Raw genomic sequence first — 20,938 nt, 5'->3', positions numbered from 1 at the left:
AAGCTGCTTGATCAGAGTGAAGCTTTTGGAGTCCTTGGTGTTATCAGATCTCTTAGATCTCTCTGAGCACAGCTCTAGTAGGTGTCCCAGGTACAACCTGAACATGTCCAGATCTTTCAGGCAGAGCTGGGAAGAATAAGAGTTCTGTTGATGACAGAAATACAAGTGTTGGAGATGTGCACGAGGAGTAACAGGCTTGTGTATACAGCTGGTATGCTCATGTGTAAACAATATCACAGGGGTCAGAGTTAATGTTTAATTATTGTATGTAAAAGGGAGCAATATTCTTTCAGGTGTCTTTGTACTCTGTGTACCTGCTTCCAGATTCTCCTTACTACAAACTTAATCTTATCCTGAGTGTGCTGTCTTTTTTCATATATTTTTAAGTGTTCATAAAGTTGTGAGGCAAATGAAAGGCTGCTCTAAGCCCAAATGTTCAGAGCATGTTTTCTTTGGTTTTATAATGCATACACAAAATGCATGTGAATATGAAGCAAAAGTGTGCACATGTACCTGCGTGCTGGAGACGATGCTCCTGCATTTGGTTTAAAGCACCACTTCCTCACCATCGCTGTTCTTTGCCTCCTTCTCTGCTTGCATATGCCCTAAGACTCACATCATGTCGAAATCCAAGTAGATGTGTAAGTATCCTCGCTGGAGCCAAGCAGATGATGTAGTGTGTTTCTTCTTGAAAATGGATTCTGATTTCCAGGGCCAGCAGTGAAGATGCCATGCTTTTGGCCACAAGTCTGTAACTGATTCAGTGTCACACAGACTTTTGCCTGAAAATACTCTGGTCCTATTTAACTCTGAGGTGACTGCTTTGGTTTCAGCAGGAAATGAGTATGTGGGTAGTAATGAGCCACTGGCTTTTTTACTGGTGTGTTGCCTAATCCTGTGCAAGACTGACTTAAAAATGGTGGTGGCTGGTTTGCAGACTTGTTCTCCCACTACTGCTTGAAGCCCAGAGTGGTGTCTGCATGCTACAGTGCTGCCTCAAGTAAACCAGCTGTTAACCTGCACTCTATCAAATGCTGAAAGGTTCAGTGCCTTCCCTTAGAGTAATGTCAGTCTTTGTTCTTCTTTTGAAGCCTCTTCAAGTGTTTTGAATTGGCATCATTTTCACAGACAAAATGCTTACTGCTACCTGAAAGTCTGGGTTTTTCAAACTGTTTTAGGCTAGGCAGAATGATTAGACATATAATTTTAGCCTAGTTTATTCCCAAAGTGCCATTTTTCCCTCTCTGTCTGCCTTTCCACCTTCCTTGTCACCTGAATAATTTTTGCTGTGTTGACCCTTTTCTGCTGAATCTGAGAGAAGTAGAGGTCTTAGCATTATCAAACTCCTTAAGATATTGTGAAAATTCACAGAAGAATGACCATATCTGTGCTTCATCTCCCATGCTTCTGCTCTCATGCAAAGGCTGTGGTATAAATCTGACTTTTAATAGACCCAAGAGGACCTACACTTTGCTTGAGGAAACCAGGTTTCTTGAATTCTGCTGCTGCTGTGTTTGCTCATTTCATGGTGTCAAAGGTTAACTAGGTGGTATTTGCAGGTATTTTATGTGTTTATTATGGGAAGACTGGACCTATGAGTATGTTTCTGAAAACAGAGCAAATCTAATTATAAAGGTGGCTTTTGTCCTGCGACCTTGAGGTGCTGCTGCTGATTGGGCAGCAAAGCTCTTGGTAGTGTTACCAGAGGTACCGTATTGAAACAACCTAATATCTAATATTTTAGCTACTGTTATCACCAACCACGAATGATCAATTATTTTATCAGTTCATCTGCCTTAAAGCAGAAAACTACTTTTTGGAATAGCAAAGATTTTTTGCTTTCAAAATTTGCCTAATTAAAAATCAAGGTTGCAGATTTTGTGCCGAGTTTCTGCCCTAGGCAAATCTTTCCTTTGAAGCTACAACTGGCCCCTAAAGAAATTACTTTGTTACAGTGCTGCTGGATACCTTCACAATGCTGTTTCAAACCCAATTTCCTATTCTTTAGAACCCTCTGTTATTTAGATTCATTCAATTTAAAGATTCATCTTGAAAACAGAGTGCATTAAGTAATAACTATGCCTCTGCAAACCAGTAACTGTCTTTTATGTCTTTTCTGTCCTCTCCCCTGGTCCCCCATCAAGCCACATTGTCTGTATTGGCACTGGTGTGACTGTGATCAGTTCTTCTGCAGATGTCTGTACGTTCGAGCTTGTTGTTCAATACGCTGTTTGTTAAGTTTTATTATACAATCTGAGACCTTATAAAATAAAATACTCTCATCAGGGCCTTGCTAAAATTATTTTGGGAGTTTCTGAAGAGGATTCTAGAAGTCAAGAACTTACTTTTTGCAGAACTGGAGGCAATTCTGTTAATCTTGAGTACAGGTTATTTTTTATGGCTGTCGTGCTATCATGAGAAGTTATAACTCTGATGGTAGTACATTTTGATGAACTGACCTTAGAAAAATGCAGAAGAACCAAATCAGTGTCATTAATTACTCAGAAAGTATGATTACTACTTGTCTACTTGATGAGTGAAAGTGCCAAAAAGCAGAAGTATATAGAACGTATGTATAGTTTGCATGCATAATCTGCAGACCTATAGTTGAATTCAAACAGGTTATGGTTAGCTTTAATGGAATTTAATCAGAGGATAGGAGAAATGGGCTCTTTTTATGGCAGTGTGTGTGCTATGCATGAATAACAGGACATAAGTAACTATGTCCTTTTAGTGCTGGTTAGAAACTTAAATATTTGGCAGTTTATTTTGAGGTGAAGTTAAAGACTGTTGCAGTTGTGAAATGGAGTTGACCGTAGCAGATGTTTTCTCTCACCTGGCTCTCAGGTGCACACTGCCAAACATCTTTAGGTCATCTTAAGGATTTGAATGAGTGGCTGTGTGTACATAAGAGGTGTGGGGAAAACAGAGCTGTAATAAACAGCACGATCAAGTTCAGACATTCATTCTTGTTTCATTACGATGCTTAGAAAGAGAAACTGGCTGAAAACATGTTATAATGAATTCAACTGACTAGCAAGTTTTCCTCATCCAAACATGGTTTAATGGAAAATAGCAGTGGTGAAAATGGTTAAAAATCTGAAACTGAGTAATAATAGTAACTATTAATACAAATAAAGGAACTTTTAAGAGCTTGTTTTATGTTCTGATAACCCTTTAGTTTAAATGACTTGCCAAATCCTACAAAATCAAATCAGCTACAGAGTCATTGTCAAAACTGATTTCTTGGCTCACTACCTTCCTTTCCCTACTGCTGCAGATTATTCCTAAGCTACAGTCAGGTTTGAAGTCCCAATAACAAAGCTCACTCAACTTTAAAACCTGATCTCTCTCCCAGCTAGAAAGAGTCGTGTCCCGTCTTCCCTGCTCTCAAATACTTGCCGCTTGTTTTCCTTAAGTCTTTCCATTTATCCATGTATACTACTCTGAACAATTCTGAGTGTTTTGTTGTTATAACCCTTAGCTTCCTTTTTGTTTGTCTCTACTAAAATTTCTTTTGACTTCAGTGAATGTTTTGTTTCATCTGATGTAAAACAGTCCTAAGTTTGAGTAAAGTAACACAGACTTTGCCCTTCCCTTTATAAAATAGAAATTAAAATTATTGAATATTCCAGTGCAGGCTAAATTGTACATATCTTCTGGCCTCCAGAAAGAAATAATTTATAGATATACTTTCTTTTAAGCTGAAATTAAGTTTGTCTTCCTAAATATTACTAAGTTGCTTAGTAATTACTCTGTGATGCCTAGTGGCATTTCATATTGTAAACGATATTCTCTAGTATAACCTGCCAGATATATTTTCTAGGTTAATATTTCACCATTTGTCATTTATTGGCCAGTCTTCAGTTTGCTCTGAGAAAGTGGACTTTCCTCTCTGTTACTGACCAACTAAAAGTATTTAAAAACTTGAGTTTGAATATATGCTGCTTTCTTAGCATTTGCATTATTTAAAGCTGCACTGTTTGTCTTTTAAGTACACTATTATTACAAGTCATAGAATATATGAGCTGTAAGTTCCTTAGAATAATGGTTTGAAAGGAGAAATAATTGCAAGCTGAAGATGATTGATATTGCACAGGTACAAGGATAAGCAATAATCGCATTTTTCACACATATTGGCCAAATGTAATCTCTCTTTATAACGACAGAGGGAGACGAGCGAGAGTCTGGGTGGTGTAATCTGAAAAGTGACAAGAATAAATCTGCGTTAAGTAGGTTTTTTAATCCTGGTAGCCTTGACAGCCAGCACAGCTGAGGAGAGCAGGGAGGAATTGCACGCCTGCTTCTGCCTCATCACCACAGCCGTGCCCTGACCGCAGCACCCAGCCACGCGCCAGCCCCTGCTAAGGTTTTCTTGAAGTCCCAAGTACTCATGCTAGGGTCAGGTGACCACCTTGTCTCGTTCCTGGTTGTCTGTCACTACCTGTAACGGGATATTCCAACTGGTGAGGTAAATGCAAGGAGAAAAATCCTAGGTGATCATCTGATACATCTTTGAGTTTGTAGGACTTTTGCTAGAAAATCTATCCTATGATAAGAGTGCATTTGTTTAGGAGATAAGGACCAGAATTAATAGATGGCCCACTGATGACATTATTACGTGGTGTGTTTTCAGTGTAGAACGGCAATTTAATAACAAAATGGACCTGGTTTTGAAGTAATCCCTTAACTCTGGTGTGTCTTCAAAACCCTTCAGGTATCTGGTACTGCAGTAAGAGATCCTATTCCATTTTCTTTGATCAGGCATGAGCTATTTTTCAACCTGTTAGTGAATTTAAAGCTACATTTTTGTAAGCAAATGTGTTTTGAGGTGTTTATTTTGATCAGTGTTAAAACCTGCTCAAATAAATAAAAAGCACAGGTATGTTCTGTGCCACGTCTTGGAAGTATGGAGTCTGGAAAAAAATCAATATTAGATTCTGGGTGAGGGGGAAGGGAGGAAAAAAAACCCCAGAAAAGAAAGGGGGACTGGGTAAGCAAATGTCTGCTGTGTGCTACGTTAAAGCCACCCGCAGGAGAACAGTCCTTAGTTCTTCCAGTGTTGTCCCCCGCGACCTTGGTTGGGTGCTCGGTAGGGTGACTAATGGTTCACCACGTTCTTTTTTCCTGGTGACTTGCCTGTTGCCTGCCTCTGGGTTTGTGATTCCCCTTATGCTGACTTCTGCAGTATTCCTTCAGTCTCTTATCTCAGGGCTTTGATGCATATGTTCTGAAGGTGGCCACCGTGACTTTGGGTGGCAGCAGATGGTAAACCTTCAGGCTGCCACCGGCTATACTGGTGTTAAGATGGAAACTTAACGTTTGATGAAGAATCAGCAGTGCATATGAAAGAGCTTTTACTGCAGAAATATCTTTTAATTAAAAAAAAATTAGCATACTGAAACATTTGCTAATTTCTGTGCATTTAAAGGATCCTAAAATTAACTGTTTTCTTAAAGCTAGACTGTGGTTATTTACCAGGCAGGTTTTATTTTATTTTTCTTCAATTAATTGTACCTACTATTTTGAATTGAATTGAATTTATTTTCCACTAAGCTGTTGGATACACTGTAAATCAAATCTAAGAAGCTAATTTTTTTTAAGTAGCTGCTGTCAGCATCAGAATTAACCCTTGACTTAGAAAAAAAATAAAAATCACAAGTAGAAAATCCTATTTGGCATCACGGAGGGTTATTGCTATCTGCCACTTTACTGAGATGCTGCCATGCAACGCTGCTGTGTTCACTTGTGTTTTGTGGTGTGCTTGGGAGCCCAGGTGCTTGTACAAAATAGGGATGTCTGTGCTGCTGAATACACTTACTTACATTATATATTTGTTTGTGGTTATTGCTATTTGCCTGTCACTGTTTTTGGCCACGTTGAGGTTGTCATCAATGCAGAAAAATAGGGAAAGAACGAGTAAACAACAGTGCTGCAAAAGCCAGCATGATATGTAGACCTTGACTCTGTTCGTACATTAGTAATACAAATAGGATTTTGCCTTGTCTCCTTTTGTGTCACAGTCTAGTTGCTCAGTGCCCAGGAATGCCCTGCTGTGCATTATTCTCCCTCCCCTCTGAGACGGGATGCCGAATGTTACAGCCGACAGCTCATTGTTAGGAGGTGTTAAATATCACAAGTTACACAGTAGTCATCATCAGTGAAACAGGTTCCATCAGCTTGTGCAAGCAAGGAGCAGCCCCGTCTAACATGAGCATCTCTGTGTGATCTGCTCTGGAGAAGGACAGTTATGCAGTAGGGAATGCTACGTGGAATCCTGTTTTGTCCCCTTGTGCCATTGTCACTTTGCATTTTAAAAAGAAATCTTAGAAAAGAATTACTGAAGAACTTACAAGCACTCCCTCTTGCAATGCGGGAGAAGTGTGAAGGAATGCAAACAGGAAAGACTTGTTGGGATAGCATTACTATTCAGAAATTGTCTGTAAAGCATGAGGTGAGGAGAACAAGTTGGCATTTATGTCAATGGCAGGCTTACTGTTATGCACTTCTGCAGCAGCCTGGTAATGCATCCAAGAGCTGCTCACCTTTCTCTGCTCTGGATGTGTGATAAAAAGTCAAGCAAATATACTTGTGACATTCTCTTTCCTGGTCTTACCCCTTTCTGAAATGTCAGTTTTGTGACAGTGATTTATTCGTTCATGTAGTCCTTTAATTAGTGGAGTGAATCTGGTTAAACCACCTTTTTGTAATATGCATGCAGGCTGCCTCCCCTTGAAGCAGATGTTTGGTTTGGTGGGCCCATGTAAAGTAGTCTGCCAGGGCCAAATGGAGCATCACTAGGTGAATTTCTGAAGTTACTTATGGCTCTTCCTGGACTTCTTGGAGTGCCCTTTGAGGTAAACAGTCTTGCAGAAAGGTCAGTATTGAATCAGCAAAGAGATAATTTTCCATGAAATGAAGTGGAGCTGTAGATGATCATCACTGGGGGAAGGTATGATGCTTCATGGCAAGGAAGAAGAAAGAAGCTGGTTAGTAAGACTGGTTAGTCCATCTAGGTAGTTAACCTTAAAGGCACACAAATATTATTTGTTGTTATTACTGTTATAAAACTGTAGGTGCTATTTTAATTTCAATGTTGTAATATAACAGCAGATGACTCTAGCCCTAAAGGGACCCATTGTCTGCTTTATTCCCGTTAGTGGTAGTCATTCTATATGTCGTCTTATGGGGTGAGAGCTCAGTAATCTCTTCTGTTACACCATATGCTAATACAGTGCTGATAAGCAAGTGTGAAAAATGAAAGGGAGGAATACATTAATTGTATTTGTGCAATAAGGTATGCTATCAAAGGTAATTATTTCATGACAGTTTTAGTTTTAGCAGTTGTTTTATCATGGAATAAAAGATGGCTTTAGGAGTCTTTTATTGGAAAGACAATTGTATCAAATTAGCACCAAATTAGATTTTTGTCTTTATAAAGGTGAGCAAACCCATGAGCAGTTTTTAAATTGGTGTCTTCTACTCTACAAATGAACAAATCCTGTTTGAGGGTTAAAGAAGCTATTATTCTGTCCTTTATGCTGACAGCTTCATTACTGATTGGCCTACTGTTGGTATTAAAAAAATGTTTGGCTCCTTATGATCTTTGTGCATGCAACTATAATATTAATACAGACCACAGAACTGTTCATTAAGAAATGACTTTAAATGAGGTTGATGCTTGTAAATCTGGAGAGATACAGATGTTAAATGCTGCCATTCCTTTTCATATACAGCCGTATGGCTAATAATTTCCAAGTGGCTAAAGCTCTTGTTAGCAAGAGTGCTGGTGTGTTAAGAATGGCCCTATAAATAACTTTAAGAACTGAAGTTGAAGGTGCTTCTTTTAAAGACTATTGTTAACTAAACATTATTGCCAAACAGATGGAAAGCATTCACCAGCCTGATGTTTTTAGGTCTAATTATATTATCGCCAGTCCTGTACGGCTCAGTTGAAGAGGTGTATCCAGAGGCCAATTTATAATCATTTAGCCAGCACCTGTTTGGGAGATATTGACAGTCAAAGGGCACATTTAAAAAAAAATCACATATGTTCTCATATTTATTGCCTCAATGTGAACAGTGTCTAGTTACAAACAAACTTGGGAGAAGAAGGAGGAAAGTGACGGTAAACACATAGTTGTTTCCGAACCATTTTTATCTTCTTTTGGCACCTCTTGTAAAGCTTTTATTTTTTTCTTACTCTTTTGGTTTTCTTTATTGTTTGTTTGGTGTAGGTTTTTTTTTTTTTTTAAATTTTAATTTTATACCTTTTGGTTAAGCAAGGATAACAAAACCAGTTTTACAGTTGTTATTTATTCAGCTGCTTTCCACTGTTTCCGGAAGCCCCAGGTAAGAGGCCTGAAAAATTGTTCAGCCTGGGGACATTTACCTTTCCCTACGGTGCGCTTGATATGGAAACTATGTGTCATTCCTTTGTCAAAAAATCTCAGTGACGCCAACTTCTGTTCATTTTTTTTTTTTCCTTAAGATACAGAGCAGCTTTTAAAGTTGGGTGCAACCCTAGTAAAAGAGAAGGTTTTTGAGATGGAGAAGGTGTCTGCCACTTTATTTCTTTTGGTGTTATTTGGTGAGAGAAGAACGGTTAGAAAAGACTCCAATTCTCCTCCTCTTGCTTGAGTCGCTCAGGATGCGATGGGGAGAGACAGAGGGCAGCATTTTGAATGCGGCCATCCCAAAGAGCAAAGGTTGCTTTACTGTGGCTGCTGCTTGGGGGAAGCCAGCACAATCCTGCCCTGAGACCTCCCCTCCTGGCCCGGCCTCCTGGGCCTTTTGCACGTCTCTGCCTCACCTTGCTGTGGGCACTGTCTGGGACGGCTGTTTCCACAGTTCCCTTGGCATGGGGAAAGTCAGCATGTCAACCTGGTAGACGTCACCCTTTCAGAGATAGCGGGCATGACTGCATTGCTGCCCCACACAGCAGGGAGATAAGGGAAACTGTGTGCTGTGTTGTCCTTCTCCTGTCACCTGATGAATCTAATACCATATTGCTCCTGACAGGTTGTTCCTCTGCAAGAAGTCTTTTTTTGATGCGAGCTGCCTTGGTCTTTGCTGCGTCTTGTCTATTGATATGGAGTTGCTGCATCTTGTCTGTTGAACTCAAAGTTTGGTAACCTCAGTGCTGGCATTTGCAGCCCTTTAAGTGTTTGGTTTTGCAGCCTAAATATTTTGGTATAACTGTATGAGAATATTTGTACTGGAAGTTTACAATGTCTGTTGTGAATAAACAGTGACTGCACACTCTTGTTCTTGTTCCTAGAGGAGCATTGAGCTTGTGCTTGTGCTGCTGGTGTGGCTGTCTTGCAGCTGGTGCTTTTGAAGTATGTCTGTGTTCTTGGAGTTTGAAAACAATTAATTCCTGAGCAGGGTGATTTGAAGATGGAGATGTGGAGGGTTCCAGCTCCCTAAAGATGCAGTTTCCCAAATATATATGCACATATATATTTTTGTTTGTTTTGTTTTCAACACCTTAATAAACAGAGCTTGCTAAGAGGGAAGATGTTATTTGGTACTTCTCTCATTGCTGTGCTGTGTTTAAAGTGCTTTCATTTGAGGTGATGCACTCCTAACAGAGATGCTCTCTGCAGCTGTGGGTGTTCTCCTCTCTGCAGTGAACTCATCCACTCTTTTCTCTCTAAATAAATCCTTTCTTTTTTGTTGTTGTTACCTTAATACTAGTTTACAGTCGCACAAAGGGCCTTCCTTGCAGCCACTACTGTTATGGCTTATGAGTGCTGCAAAACAGAAACGGCAGTGGAGAAAGGAGACAACAGCAGTGACTATACAGTGGGTAAAACACTTTTTCTTGTCCTGGGCATGTGTGTGGCCAGTTTTTAGTTAGCTTCCTGGAAAGAAGCTATTTAGCCACACCACAAAAAAGCCCCTCTGGTAACCCACTGGTAGGCAACACATTTGATGTATAGGAAGCCTGATGGGGAAGAGTGTTGCACTAGGAAGGTAGGTACAGTGAGGGTTTAAGTGAAGTGACACAGAAGGTAATGCTACGTGAAGGTTACTTTTTGTGCTTTATTGGGTTGCTACCATTGCATTTCTAAAAATTGGGTTCTGCTAGATTATTGCTGTAATTACAAAGTACTGGTTATTTCTGCTACCAAGTTAGGATTTGTTCTTTAAATTAGCTGATTGGGAATCAGGTGACATTCTGGTCGTTCTCTAGAGATCTATAACCTGAATCATACTTCTTTCCTAAAAAAAAGACTGGTTATCAAATGTATGCTGCAGGGCTTTAAATTTTTTTAATCATTACTTATATCACTTCCTTTGTAAGAATATTCAACATTAGATTTAAGAACCATGTTTTGTTAACTTACTCATGTGAATCTTAAATGTTTCTCTGAATATTTTTTGCTTAGGTATTGCTTGTAATGGACACTAGAACACAGCAGACTTTTATACTGAAGGTGAGTAAAGTCTTTTATTACTCCTCTAAACAGTTTGGCCTCCTAAATTACACCACCACACAAAGATCAATTGGCATCTAATTATAGAGTTATCTCTGCGATATATGGTTATGTTAATATATATATCCCTATTAAGCACACTGGAATTCTTTTTGTTGGTATTAGTTGCTTTCCCTTCTTTTCTCTGTAACATCTCTAGTTGTCAGATGTGCTGGTTTACTCACTTGAGTTGCCGCTGGTTATTGAGGCCAAGACATTAGCAGGCGTCAGTAAAGAATCACAGTTTCAATTTGCTGCTTAAAACGTCTGTAAAACCCTGGTGACTCAGGACATGCTGCTGATGAAGGTGAAAATTGTCCCTAGCCCATGTACATCCACAACACTTTGTGTTTGGTCTTCCCTTAGCTGAAGAATATGATATTGGCCAAAGTGGATTCTGGATGAAATGGACGACTGGTCTAATTCAAAATTGCTTTCCTATGTTTTACATCAATAGGCTGTGAAAACTGAGTTTAATGTTACTAAACGATTGAATTAATGCGTAGTTAATTGGTCAGAATCAAATTTTTCGTGTTACTCTTGTGTTTCAGAAAGTACTCAGATCAAGATCCCAATATGCTCGGAGCATCTGTGATGCTGAGAATTAGTTTAGTATGAGTATTGTTATTGTGACCATTATTTCAGGCTCCCTTTGACATGAATACCACTGCTGATGGGAGGAAGGGCTGAAAAATTGTGTCCCAAACATGGAGCTCTAATTAGTTGTTAACATTTTGTAATTATGCTTCAGATCTGGCTTACAACCCTGCCTTAACTTTGTGCAACTGGCCTTTGAAATTGTTTGTCTTAAGTATGTGCAGGGTACAGAAAACCTGTTTATTCTTCAGAAAGGATTATTTGTGAATATTGTCTATTAGAACCTCGCTTTATCTAGTGGCAGATAGGGTAACATTGAATTTCCCATTTAACTGCTTATGCTTATCAATATTGTAATAGGTCACACTATTGACATAATTTTTTTTTCCCTCTTTCTCTCTCCCTCCCACATCAATTTTTTCACTTCTGGCAACTTCATCTCTGTGCTACCTCCCAAAAATCGTTACCTCTCAAGGAGACTAATCCTTTCCTTTCATTTTTGTTGTGGTGGTTGTTGTCTTTAGTGAAGTACAATGGAAATGTGAGGATTACCTGTAAGGCTAAGGTATTCTATTGTCTTTAGAACTTGGATTTTTTTAATAGTGTCTTTTGGTCACACACAAAAATAAAATCTTAAAAAAAGGTCACAGGGAAATAACTGAGTGTCATCCTGATGACTTAGTTTGAGAGAGATTCTAATAAAAACATTGACCCATGTAATTGATTTTAATGGCAGCTTTGTGCCATCTTCTGTTCTCTGGAAATGCGCCAGATGCCATCAGCACAGCCTCGGGGGACCGAGGGGCATAGAGCAGCAGATGAGTGGTTTCTCTGAAGCCCAGAGTAACTCGGATAGATTAGTTTGGTTGATAAACACAGAGCACAGCAGGCTCCAAAGGCAACTGAGGGTACAACTGACCTTTTTGTTCTCTGTCAGGGTCTAAGGAAAAGTAGTGAGTACAGCAGGAGCAGAACAACCATCATCCCCCGCTGTGTGCCCAACATGGTGTGTCTGCACAAGTACATCATCTCCGAGGAGTCTGTCTTTCTCGTGTTACAGCATGCAGAAGGTTTGTCTCTCGTTTAAGTATATGGTTGAAAAGAGTCAAAGGTTTAAGTTTTAATCAATGGTACCTTTCATTGTCAAATTAATCTCTTATACATCTAATGAAAATATTTTTAGTGTGCCTAAGAGATGTCATGTAAGACACCCCATTCGCATCCTCTGTCCCTCCCCCTTTTTCCCTCTCATTCTGCAGTGGATCTGATTTCTGTTTCAAAAAGCCTCAAATACTGATGGGGTACACGAATTGTAGCAATATTGAAAGCTTCCAACTGTTTATTTTCTACAGAAGAGCAAGTGCTTTGACTGCAACAACTATCTGCAGTATTTGCAGTCATCTCTCAGAGATAGTCTTTGGCTACTTTTGTAAACTTTGGCTAATAACCTTTTTAGCATCTTATAGTTAAATTTACAAGTATTTACACAAGAATTTAATAACTCTCTGCTAAAAAACATGAACATTTGCTTATTGGTTAATATTGCAGAGTTATTCTGATCTGGATTTTTAAGAAAATAGCTAGTGGCATCACACAGGAGTTCAAAGCAGAACCACAGAGTTGTGCCTGCAAACTATTTATAAAATTCCTGTTAAATGTAGAGGGAACAGGTGGCATGAAATAATTACATTTTGATTTTTTTGTCTAACACCTGGATTTAAATATTCCGTAAATGTAATTACCCATATTTGTTTAGAATGAGTACAGAATATAAATTTTGGGATTGCTCATAGTTCTCTTTTTAGGAAATGTTAATAGTTCAGTCAGCATGGATGATGTGAAGGAACTAAGCTAACTGATAGAGAAGATAATTTTATTATGTTGAATATTATTTCTATTTTTCGTATTAACTTAGATTTTGGCTTTTTTTTTGTGAACAATTCATCACATGAGGCCAGTTAAAGTTAACATTACAACATGAATGACTGTTTCTGCTATGTGTGACTTAATTTTGCCACGAGCAGTGATGCATGAAGAAAAGCCTCACATTACAGTACTGCCTGATGGTGATCTCAAGGGTTTACAGTGCTGCTCTGCACAATACTGCTTTTTTGAGGTGTATGTAATTCAGCAGAATAACTTGGAGACTCTCATCTGAACTGTAATCTCCATATAAGCTCTTACATTTTGTTTGGAGAAATAATATTTAAAAAAAACCCTGAAGCAAACCCCAAAACATGCAAAAAAACAACCCTTGTAAAATATCAACTGCCCTTAAGGCTAGCATAATCAAAAGATTAGAGACAGGATAAAATAATAATAATTTTTAAAAACTGTTCCTAGTATTTCTGAAATTTCTGAAGACCTACAGTTTTTCTCTTCTCTTCAAAAAGAACATTCCTTCTCAAGACTTATGGAAAACTGGGTGAAGAAGTAGTGGAATTTGTGGGGAGTAGTGGTTGGGTGGAGAGAACAAAAATTTTAAGGAAGGCTTAATGTGATCAGTTGTCAAAGATAATCTCCTGGAAGTGATAATTTTATTGTGACAACAGGAAGAAAAATGGAGACATTGCATGATCAGAGCTCCTTCATTTAAGAACAGAAACCTCAACTTAACATTTGGGATGGATGCGGTGTTGTCCTTATAAAGGAACGACTCTCTTCTGGTCATCGTTGACATGGTCACAAATCCAGTGAAATGTACTTGGCCTGAATGTCTTGTTCTTACCAACATCAGCTGTAACATGTTTTGAGTTCTATGGGGGAAGGATTTTTAATTTGCTAAGTGCCTTCTAAATCAGGTTTGTGCACCACTCAGCTGTACGCAGCACCCTGCGCCATTTGTTTGATCTGCCAACAGCGAAGGTGATGTCTGTCAAGCATCCTCATTTTGGCTGGCCAGGCAGCAAACATGTACTTGGAGGCACCCACAGCTCATGTTGCTTTTCTCCCAGCTGTGGGTCAAAGCCATGCAAGTAGGAGGCATGGGAGGGAGATGAGATATTTTGAGATAGAGTTGGGAGAGGAGGTGCTGACGAGATATGAGTGCTTTCTACAGGGAGAGCTCTGAAGGGGAACAGGGGGTAGGGAGTGTGGCAAGAACTGGGGAGCATTGCAGAGAGGATGGAGGACTGGCAAGCTGTGCTGGGGGAAAACGGGGGAGCTGTGGGGACCAGAGGGGATTTCGTTGTGGGTGAGGGCTGTTGTTGGTAATACATGATACATGGGTTCATTTGACTTGGACACTTGTGGGTATAAGATATAAACTGCATAGGGTTTTCCCTTATTTTCTGATAAAGCACCAAGTAGTTTGGAAATGGATTCACCTCTGTCCTTCTTCACAAACCATTTGAAAATGATGATGTGCTATAAGGAATTTTCCCTGATTTTCAGGGAATTAACAAGACGAATTTCTTTAAGGATAGTTGCCTGCTTTCATGAATTTACCGACTGGGCTCAGAACAGGCAAAGGGAAAGGAAAAGGGGTGGTATACTCTGTTCTAAAGAGGGATAGCTGGGGTACAAGGGCATGAGTAAATTGCCTGAGAATGCATACAAAAAAGTGTATTGCAGGTGTAGGGCCTGATCCCAAGTACCTAACTGGGGGAATAATTTTTTGTTGCCGCTAGAACTGTATGGCTTCTGCATGTCACCCTGTCCCAGGAGACAGATGCTGGAAAGTGATTCAGGAGAAAGGCTTAATTTTCAAGTTTTGGAATCCCTATAGATAAAGCTGCCTTAAAATTTCGTTCATCTCAAATCAAATATAAATAGAGAAGTTACTTGTAGTTTATTTTGGGAAAGGATAGAAATTTCTAGGGCAATGCTTTTTAAGTGATAATCTCTGAAATCTTATTCCATAACTTCATGAATGCTCTTAACATTCATACTCCAAGTAGTTCTGTTCAAATAGGAAAGAAGATACTGCCAGTCAAATTTATATTACTTTTTGGTAATTTGTTATGTTAGGTATGTTAGCTGCACCATTGGAAAGTTCAAGAGTAAAATATTAATTTAAGTGGGCAACGGCTTGAATTATAGCAAAATCAGAGAAGGTTTTAATGTTATGTACAGACATTATGTATTTGCTAAGTAGCTTGCTATTTCCTGTTCATAGTAAATTTTAGCTGTATTAAGTGTAGCACTATTGGGTTTTGTATGGAATTCTGAAAGATTAACCCCAGACTCTTGCTCAAGATGAAGCCTTTTTTTTTGTTGTTGTTTGTATATCATGATGCCATTGCATGCTCAGAATTGGTGAGTGAGGTCTTGGGTTCTCTTACAGGCTTTTCTTGTGGCCACAGTTGGAGGCTTCAAGGGCATCTCAGAAGCAGCGAAGTCCATAAAGTTATCTTGTAACTTTGTTGGAAAGCACTTGGCAAATTCTAGTGTGGTAGAGAGCCAATCTGATGTTAATAAGGCCTCGCTTCTTCTTGGCAGTACTAACTCCAGAAATTTTAGAAACAGATGCTTCAAAAATAGGCTGGGGGGCTTCCATGGGACATCAAAGTTTAAGTGGCTGTTAGAAGCTGTCAAATCTCTTTAAGCATAAACAATCTGGAGTTCCTGTCAATCTGGAGAGCACTCAAGAAACTTCATGCTCAAGAGCCTTGCTGCACGCAGGAATTGATAGACAACAAGGCGGTAGCATTCTGACTTGCAAAGCTGAGGATTTGTTGTTAGGAAAGGAGATAGTACTAGCTGTGAAGATTCGACAGCGATTGGAAAATGTAGGAAAGGTGATACGGTCCTTGGCAAATGACTTTTTCAGGAGGCTGCTTTGAAATAATGCTCAAAGTGCACTTTTGCTCCAAGTGCATCAGGAAGTGGGAGCTTTGCCTAAACTAGCAAACTTTGTAGCAGAGATTCACCAGCAGCAGTGGAAGCAGCCGTGTGTATAAGACTCTGGTGTTTGTAACTACTGTCATGTTAGAGATTAGCTTCCAATTCATGTGTATGCTGCAACCGAGCTGTGGCTGCCATTGGGATGCTGTGAAACGCTATTATTGCATCGTGATTATGCCTACGTGTCTGGTTCTTTTCTGGCCTAGAAACTGTACAAGCATAATTTTATGTAGTCATTGTAAATTTACACGATGAAGTTTACCAGGAGCTATGTCTTTATTGAAAAGGACAGCAATTCTAAGAAAACCATAAGGTTGTTTTTTTTCCAGTAAAGCATAATATTAATTCACATGAGGTGCATGACTTACGATTGGTACTCCTGGCCATAAACAAATTCTTATGCTGTGATGTAGAGAGTTTGGCCAGGTTCTGGAGAATAATTCAAGCAGATGTCTTTCAGTACTCTGTTTTTTCTTCCTTATCCTATCAATTATTTGGAAGCCTGGATTGCTCACTTTGAGATTGTTTGGGATTCCCTAAATAGAGTGTTTACTGCATTCTTAGCTGCATTCTAGTTCTGCAGGAATTGGAGTATATCGTCCTTCAGAGTAAACTCAAGGGCCAAGCTAGCAAAAGCCATTGATTTATTTTGGAATATGCCTCCTTAGTCAGCCAGTCTTTCAGGATGTGAAGCTGAAATGGTAAGTGTCTGAGCACTGGGTGATGAAAAATCCAACAGGTCATGAATTTTTCTTGTTAGCTAGAACAAAAACATCTTTAGGAGAATAAATTTGCTGGTCTGTTAGGTTTCATTTTATCCTATGATACATACTATATAGTCTCTATATCTTCTTCTCTTTGACGTTCATGTGTCAAGTGCTATTAATAACAAAAAACTGCAGAAATGTTTGAAAGAATATAAAAAAAGATATGGAACTGACAAAATTCCTAACGGACAAGATTCCTAACCAGCTTCATGACTTGGTCACTTCATGCTGAAATTTCCTGTTGATTATTTTGGATGCTGCCTTTTTAGATTCTGCCTCTTGAAGCAGAAGAAAAACCTCCAGAGTGCTGGAAATGTGGTTAAGTAAGGCAATTGTAATAAGTAATTTTACATTGAATAACAGCAGAGAAAGTAGAGCTTGGTGATTTTCATGGGCTAATAAAACCAGAAAGAGTGAGGTAAACTGGTTGTAGAGTTAATGCGTGGTAGAAGAAAATAATCTTAATAATTAGTTATGTTAATACTGTACTTCTGAAATTATATTAAACACTAATAAACTTTAGCTTAAAATGGTAGCTTTTATAGTTATTTAGTATGTTAGACTATTTGAGAATGACTGAAGCTTGCTTGTTTGGATTGATTTCTGTAATTTTAGTTTTTATAGATTCCTGATACTATATTAGTATGGCTGGCTAATGGGTTTTCTTGATCTTACACAACACATGGGGAGAAGGGGAAAGAATTATTAGTATGTCATTCATAAAGGCATAATTATATACCCAGATACAAGTATCACTCTTGTTTGACCCTGGATTGGATGTTTTCAGAAAGGAATAAAATTGTTGTTTTTCACTATAGAACACAATTATTGAATAGCATTTATTTATGTATTTCCACTTGGCCAAGAGGCCAGTCTTGAAATATTTGTATGTAAACATATTTGGACATAATAATTTTTTTTTTGTATTTACTTTCATTTAACTCTAAAATGGAGTTGCAGTAAGTAGTAATTTCCACTGTGATTTCTAAGTCCAAGTGATTATTAATGAGCAACTTCTTTCTTAAAAGGTAAGATAATAACACCTTTACTAATAGGAAACGAGTCATTGTTGTAGTTCTGTCTGTTTTCACTGGTGGACAGTGGTGAATTCCTGAATCCTGTGAGGATAAAGAGATTTGTCTTTTGCAAATTTTAGGTTTGCTCAAAGCATTTGAAATGGAACATTTTAAAAAACATGTTCTGAACCTCTTGACTTCTGCAGTGATTTTTCTGTGGGGTTTTCAAGGATTGATCTCAATATGTCTGTTTTCCTTCCTTAATCCTTCTTGGGTCTCTTCCTTCCTTAAGCTACACTAAGCCTTTGAATAGAGGCCAAAATCTAGTGGAGGCTGCATGAAATCTTGCATGAAGTGAAATGGAGGGAACAGACGACAGGAGTTGTTCCAAGAGCAGCTTGAACTGTCTGTAGGTGAAAAGCGAAGTTGTGTGAGGATAATTCTTGCACTTTTCATACTGCCAGGCAGCCCAGCCCCTTCCTACCTTAATATAGGGGTACGAAACATTTAGGTCAGTGAGAGCCCTTCAGGTGTCACACGTAAAAGCACACCTGGTATCCAGTAACGACAACTGAGGCAATAGACCACAGAAATAGGATTTTGAGCTTTCTGCATCCCTGGGTCCAAAGCTTAACCCAGGCCTCCATTAGAAAGACCTTTTCTTACTACTTGCATTTGAGGAAGGACTGATGGTGCCAGTATTTGCATTAAAGCCTTGCCTGAAGGCTGAGGTGCTGGTTGTGCCAGGCGCTGTACAAAGCTGCAAAAATGTAATGTGGGTCTTCGTCGGTCATGTTCCCTTTGAAACCTGAGATTTGTGTTTTCATAAGAAATTTGTGAAGCAGGACTGGGATAGTAAATGCTAGTAGTATGAAGATGGAAATATTTAGCATTTGCTTGTACTAATTAGTATAATGCAGGTGGGGTGGGGAGACTTTGCATGTTTTATTAAATGCAGCAGGGGCATGGTTGTCAGATGAGATTTTTATTGTTTGGTATGGAATGACCCTAAATAACTCCATACCCAGTTAATAAACTGGGGAAAGTTATTTTGCAAGTACTGTTTACTTAATTCAGTTGAAATTTTTAATAAAATTAATTGTTCCATGGGGTAAAATTAAACTTTTGTGTTGCTTCTTTTGTCATGGATGGAAGTGTGGAAAAGAGGAGAAAGTCTTTCACACTTATATAAAAATATGTATGTTTTCTGTCTCTCTCTCACATTCTCTTTTCTGTTATTTTCTTTCCCAGCCATTCCATAGCAAAAGCATGGATAAATGTAAAAATGTAAAATTAAAAAAAGAATTGATGATTATGGGATGAACAACTTTTATTTTTATCAACTCAGATTAAACCCAGTAATTCTGAAGTCCTGTGCAGGCTGCAGGGCTCAGAAAGCACAGCAGTGCCCTGGCTCTGCCTTTGCCCTGCTAAACAGCTGTGTAATGCATCGTATTTAAGGCAAGCAGCTTCGTCTTAAGAGCCTGCATGGACGCACTGCCTGTCACGGAGGTGAGGTCCTGCTTGTCAGGCACTTCTGGCAGGACCAGGGCCCTTGGTCTCATCGATGCAGGGCGGCAGTCGTTCGCATCCAGGCAAGCTCAAAGTTGCTGTCCAGGGAGGCAGCCTGCTTCGCTGGGCTGAGGGCTGCTGCTCTGCTGGGAGTGACTGATGAGCCATGTCTTGCTACCGTGGCATGGCATGCTTTTAGGTGTTTTGAATGCATCTTTGGGTAAGTTTTTAAAGTGCTTATGCAACACAGTGGTCAGTATAGCAGTTCTTGTCCTCTTCTCTACGAGCATTGCTTGCGTTTGCTCCAGTTCGTCTACCTGGCATCCTTTCTCATCGTCTTCTAGAGGTGGCAACTGCCATTCTGACCTACTTTGTAGCTTATGGCAGAAACCATGTGGATTAATAGATCTAAATTGTCATTTTTACCATTGGACTCAAGCTGTTAAAATACCCTCTTAGTATTTTTAATATACTTAGTTTCATCACAACCAGCGAGATTTTCTTTTTTTCCCCTCCCTTCAAAAAAAAATCGTCTTAGCCAGGGGGATGGAGGGCAAGAAAATGCCACATTATATTATTCAAATTAATTTTTAAAGTATCAGGGTTTTTCTGCCTTTGCTAAGTAATTTTTGAAATACCTGGGAATATAGAAAACCTGTTCCTAGGCAATCAAAAATACTTTCTTCTTTTATCGTACTTTTAAAAGGAATTTCGTCTGATGTGGAGAGTGTTTAAAATTAACTATTGAAGACTGTATTTTGGAAACATATGAAACTCTGTTTTACCCAAATAAGTAACCAAAAAAAAAAAAAAGAAAATAAAAGACCAGTCAAAACTTTGCAGTTGCCCAGTGGGCTGGATACTTACTGTTTTCTTCTACAAAGATTTTGTTGGAACTCCTGCATTTTCCTGAAATTCTGTACAATCTTTTAAGTTGAAATGTCTTGACTTTGCATTTTTCCATGTTATCAAAGGTGGCTTTCTAGCTTTAAACCAAATTCTTTGGCAAGTGCAAGAGATACAGTAACTTCTTGATTTGTTTTGTGCAAATTATATTTTGTAATCTGTTAGCTTTTTTTATATGTACAATATTTGGAAACATAGAGAGTCATATTTTATATTTTTTAAATGTAACTATTACTTTTGGAGCTGTAACTTTCTTAGTCTTCGACGTGAAGGAACTGGTTTGCCAGTGTAACTTAGAGTACTGATAAATCATTGTGTAATGCAGCAAGGCATAAAAAACTTTCTTGAGTTCTGAAGTTGAAGGGAGAAATACATCCCTATTTAACTAACAAAAAACACTTCTTCAAAGAGCGAAACAGATCCTTAAAATATCCTACTAATATAAGGTAATTCCCTTCCCCTTACCGAACTTGCTAATTAGTTTTTAGTCCATCTCCGCTATTGTTGCTCCTGAGCTTGGAGCTGTGATACAGAAGTATTCAGTACAGGCAGAACTGGTGATGGGCACTAAACCATTTGATCTTCCCTAGTTTTTCCTTTCTTTTGAGACAGCAGATGGAGAGTAGTCACTGCCATGCAACTTGAGACAGACTCTGAAATGAGACTTTACTGAAGTTTTAAAAAAAAAAAAGCTTAATCTCAGATGCAACTCTTTAAATATTTATGTATTAATACAAATCTGCTTGAAAAGCAAGTTGTGGTCCCTGTAATTATTTCCTCCTGAGGCAGTGGATCCAACTTGCTCTGTGGGCAT

General features: G+C 38.8%; 1 protein-coding gene across 1 annotated transcript in view; it reads left to right on the top strand.

The window, feature by feature from the left end:
* Positions 1–20,938, top strand: part of RPS6KC1 (ribosomal protein S6 kinase C1) — a 92,980-nt gene that overhangs the window by 51,632 nt on the left and 20,410 nt on the right. Inside the window, 2 exon segments of the mRNA XM_068406396.1 lie at positions 10,395–10,442; positions 12,016–12,148. Of these exon segments, the coding sequence (XP_068262497.1) occupies positions 10,395–10,442; positions 12,016–12,148 (181 nt within the window).

Source organism: Nyctibius grandis, chromosome 1 (assembly GCF_013368605.1).
Source record: "Nyctibius grandis isolate bNycGra1 chromosome 1, bNycGra1.pri, whole genome shotgun sequence".
Taxonomy (NCBI): Eukaryota; Metazoa; Chordata; class Aves; order Nyctibiiformes; family Nyctibiidae; genus Nyctibius; species Nyctibius grandis.
The sequence above is the reverse complement of the archived record's forward strand: the minus strand, read 5'-3'. Positions and strand labels throughout refer to the sequence as shown.